At 39.0% G+C, this 4690-nt stretch overlaps 1 protein-coding gene across 1 annotated transcript; it reads left to right on the top strand.

The window, feature by feature from the left end:
* Window positions 1-494: 494 nt before the first annotated feature.
* Window positions 495-2188, top strand: GPR61 (G protein-coupled receptor 61). The gene is given in 1 exon segment (XM_072410490.1): window positions 495-2188. A coding segment is annotated over 1 exon segment (1221 nt). The 5' UTR covers window positions 495-967.
* Window positions 2189-4690: the final 2502 nt, after the last annotated feature.

Raw genomic sequence — 4690 nt, 5'->3', positions numbered from 1 at the left:
ATTTGTGTTATGGAATTTCTGTGCTAAACTGAGTAACTATAGGACCCTGTGTCTACCAGCTTCCTTACTGCAATGCTGTTCATTAGACTGTTGGGGGCTGAGCTGCTTCTGTGGTCTCCTGCTCCATAAATGTAGCTGCAGATCTTGCAGACAGGTATGTAAAAATAATCAAGTGCTTTTCACAAATAACTAAAAATCCTAGGCTATTTTGCAATTACTGGAATGATATGCATACATGGAAACTGGATTAACCGTTAGTACTTCTCTATGCATGTCTTGAATGCCAGGGAGAAGTCTGTTTGGATAAAAAAAACAGCTCTCTAAATAAAGACTCCTTACTGGTCAAACACTAAGCTCATGCATCTTTTCTCATCTCTGTATAGATGTTCATGAAGAATGCATGCATTCCAGGAAAATGTAATTAAATGAAAGGGCAACTCGGTACTGATTTATCATCAAGTGTTCATCTGCAAAATAACAATGGAGACACGCTATAATACAATTTGGTGGGAAACAACAATTTGCTGTAATATGTGAGGATTACAACAAGCATAACATTGGATTTAGAATAAGGAGGACCATCAAGGCCAGAGAAAGAAGAATAATCTGCAGAAGTTCCAGCAATGTATCTCTTTCCACAGTAATGATTAATTACACATTTAAATATGAAGTTGGATATTACTGTATTGTCAGAAGAAACACCTGTATTATTTTTTTTCCTTGATATGTGACCGAATTTGAACCCTTCGTTTGTTCCTTTTTTCTCTCTAGGTATTTTTTTCCGCCATTGCATCTTTTGTTTCTGCTTTTCTTAATGTTCCTTGTTTTAATAGGCTTCTTACCCTTTGTGAACTTTATTTACTTCCAGCACTCTCTTATTCCCTTTCATTTCAGTTAATTATCTCAGGTCCCACCTCATTTCTTGAGGGATGATGGGTGGTGGTGATCTTTTACCCAAATCATTCTCATGGATACTTCAATTCCCTCTCTCACTTGGAACTTTTCTTTTAATACTTCAGGGAGACATATTACAGCAAATCCCCATTATGGCACAATCTTTATCATGCTTTTTATGGACCTAGTAGCAGTAGCTTTGAATGTCACTGTTATGGGGGTCATTATGAAGACTCCATCCCTCAGGAAGTTTGTTTTGGTCTTCCACTTATGTGTAGTGGATCTCTTGGCTGCACTTACACTTATGCCCTTGGCAACTTTGTCAGGAACTGGAGGTACTTCCCTGTATGAGGAGCAGGGACTTGGGCAAATGACATGCCGTGTCTACCTCTTCCTGACCGTTTGCCTAACCAGCACAGGTATTTTGTCGATTTCAGCCATCAATATTGAGAGATAATATTATATAGTTCACCCCATGAGGTATCAAGTCAAAATGACTATGGGAGTAGTTAGTTGGGTATTAGGTGGAATATGGATTAAGGCATTGCTGACATCACTAATTCCAGTTCTAGGATGGAAAATTACTGTTCCCGAACATTGCAGTCTGCAGGGAGGTGGCAACAGTGTCTTCCATGCAGGATTCCTTCTTTTTTACTGCTCATTTTGCTTCTTATTGCCTTTGACCATCATAATTGTTGTCTACTGCAGCATGTTTAAGGTGGCACGTGTGGCTGCCCTTCATCAGGGACCCCTTCCTACATGGATGGACACCTCACTTCAACATAGACGCTCAGAATCTCTCAGCAGTCGATCCACTATGGTGACAGGATCTGGAGTTACACGTGAAACTCCCCAGCAGCGGGTGTCTTTCGGTGGTTCAGGAGGTGGTAGAAAAGCTGCGGCTGTATTAGCTGCAGTTGGAGGTCAGTTTCTTTTGTGTTGGCTACCTTACTTTGGTTTTCATCTATATGCTGCAATATGTTCTCCTCCTCCAGTACCTGGATCATGCTTGGAATGGGCAGTTACATGGATGGGATTTCTTTGTTTTGCTTCTAATCCAATTTTTTATGGCTGCCTAAATCGTCAAATCCGTGAAGAGTTGGGGAGGTTGGTTGGTTGTTTTCTTAAGAGAAGTGGATCAGGAGAGGAGGAGCTTTGGCTTCCTAGCAAAGAAGGGTCTATTGAAGAAAATTTCCTTCAATTTTTGCAGGGAACAGGTTGCTCCTTAGAAACACTGGTGATCCAGCAAACCTGGAATGGATCTGGTCCAGGATTTAAAGCATTTGCCATCTGATAGCAAATAATTGTTAATAAATCTATTCCAGGATTGCTGGATTGCCCAGGTTCTCCCATGATAGTCTTTCCTTTCCAATTGTAGACAGTTTTAATAAATCAGGCTCATTGTCTGCAATGTAATCCTAATACTTGTGTTTATAACATTTATTAAGTGAGATATATGTAAGTTTTATATAAGAGAACTGAGCTCTATATAAGAGAGAATAAAGTTATTATATATTCAAGCTTTAGGATCAAGAAATACTCATGCCCGAAATTAAAAACTCCTTTATTAACAACTTAGGTGCCAGGTTGACATGCAAGTGGAGGACAAGCCCAAACAAGCATCACATGCATCTGATGCAGAGCTCACCAGAAGCTGTCATCTTGATGCACTTCAGTGTACCACATAGAATGCTGAGGAGTCCTGGTCTGTCAGTTCAGGGTGAGTATAGGATAAGAGCAGTAGGATAATGGCTGTTTTTTCTGAGAGATCAAAGGTCATAATGTTTTATGAAGCTAAAAATAATCCTTTAATAACACAATATATACAAGAAATGTATAATAGACATATATATTTCCTAGAGTAAAGTATTGAAGTTTAATTATATCATTTTATATTTATTACAAAGTGAATAAATAGCGGAAGCTGTCATCTTGATGCACTTCAGTGTACCACATAGAATGCCGGGGAGTCCTGGTCTGTCATTTCAGGGTGAGTAAAGGATGAGAGCAGTAGGATAATGGCTGCTCTCTACCAACAACATGAGGATAAGATCATCTTAGAACAATCAGCTCAGAAGATTCTCACTGGAGGCACATTATCTTTTTCTTAAGAGATCTAAGGTAACGTTTTATGAGGCTACAAATTAGCCTTTAATAACAATATATACCAGAAACGTATAATAGACATATATATTACCTAGAGTAAAGTATTGAAGTTTAATTATATCATTTTATATTTATTACAAAGTGAAGTGCATCAAAATACTTTGGAGGTGCCTCAAAGGTAGAAATTACACGAGGGAACAATTTTGAACAAATTTTTTGTTGACTTCAACTTTTAAGCTTATTTACACTAAAATAGGTATGCTGATTCTGAAAGTGCAGTTAGTTTTCTTCTATCACGTCAGGTTTTTTCTCTACTGCGTATATTAATGCGATAACTGTAGCATGGATTTGTATAGGCTACTCATTTACAGCCAATTCAGTGTGGTCTGAGGTTGTGCACTGCTCTAAGTATTAAATAAGAAAAATTTATTTTTCTACTTACATATGTATTTCCTTTCTTTCAGATAATGTCTGGCTCTGCTGTTTTTTGTCATAAGTGCCTAAACAACCCTGTTTCATTTTGTTTGTCTGGGGAAATTTCACCATTCCCAGTCAAAGGGCGAACATCAGCACATTTGTGAAGCAAGACTATTTGGCATATTTCAAAGTTAAACTTGGTGATCAAGATAGGTCTTGGGCCCCTCATAAGGTGTGCAAACAGTGTGTCGAAGGGTTTACGGATGTGGACAAAGTGAACAAGTGATTAGATGCCATTAGGTATACCTACGGTTTGGCGAGAGCCAGGAGATCATTTCAGTGACTGTTACTTTTGTATATTGAAAACTTCAGGATATAACAAGAAAAATAATGTAACACAGTATCCTAGTCTACCATCGGCTATACACCCAGTGGCTCATTCAGATGAAGTCCCAGTACTGGTTTTGGTTACACTACCCTCTCTTGAAGAACATCAATATGGTGATTAACTGGGTGACAAAAATGATGAAGAGTTTGAAATTGAAGAGGGATTTGATTAGCATGAGTTTAGTGATTTGGCATGCGATTTGGGACTATTGAAAAAGGCTTCAGAACTCCTAGCATCAAGGCTGCGTGAGAAAAAAATACTTGAAAAAGGAACGAAGGTATTGTACTTTCGAACCAGAGAAATTGGATTTCTGCAGTACTTTAGATCTGACAGTGGCTTTGTGTATTGCCATAGCAGACTTGGTTTAATGGAGGAATTGGGGATTCCAATCTATAACTCAACTGAATGGCGACTATTCATCAATAGCTCAAAGCAGAGCCTAAAGTGTTTTAAAGTGTTCCATTGTTCTTCACAATGGCAGTATATTTGGGTCAGTCCCAATTGGTCATTCAGTTTCTCTTTGTGAAGAATATGCAGACATAAAGAGAGTCATTGCCCCTGATTCATCAATAAAATCCGCGATCGCTGGAAGCGCGAACGTACGCGGTCCGGAGTCGAGTGCGCTCGTACACGCGCCTCCTCACTGACAGCCGGATTCTGGCCTTCATAACAATGAGCAATAGGGGGCGCGAATCTGCCAATTAATGCGATTAGATTTCAGCTGCGCAAATAAGGAGGATCTTTTAAGCTGTCAATCGTGAGATCATAGCAATTAAAGCAATTAGAATTCAGCTGCGAGATTAAGGAGTGCCATTAGAAAGAATGATTTTTTAGGGGAACAGTGACTTTTAATGCAAGCTCGCCAGTGAAAAGCTGCCGGAGATG

Source organism: Pyxicephalus adspersus, chromosome 1, assembly GCF_032062135.1.
Source record: "Pyxicephalus adspersus chromosome 1, UCB_Pads_2.0, whole genome shotgun sequence".
NCBI lineage: Eukaryota > Metazoa > Chordata > Amphibia > Anura > Pyxicephalidae > Pyxicephalus > Pyxicephalus adspersus.
The sequence above is the reverse complement of the archived record's forward strand: the minus strand, read 5'-3'. Positions and strand labels throughout refer to the sequence as shown.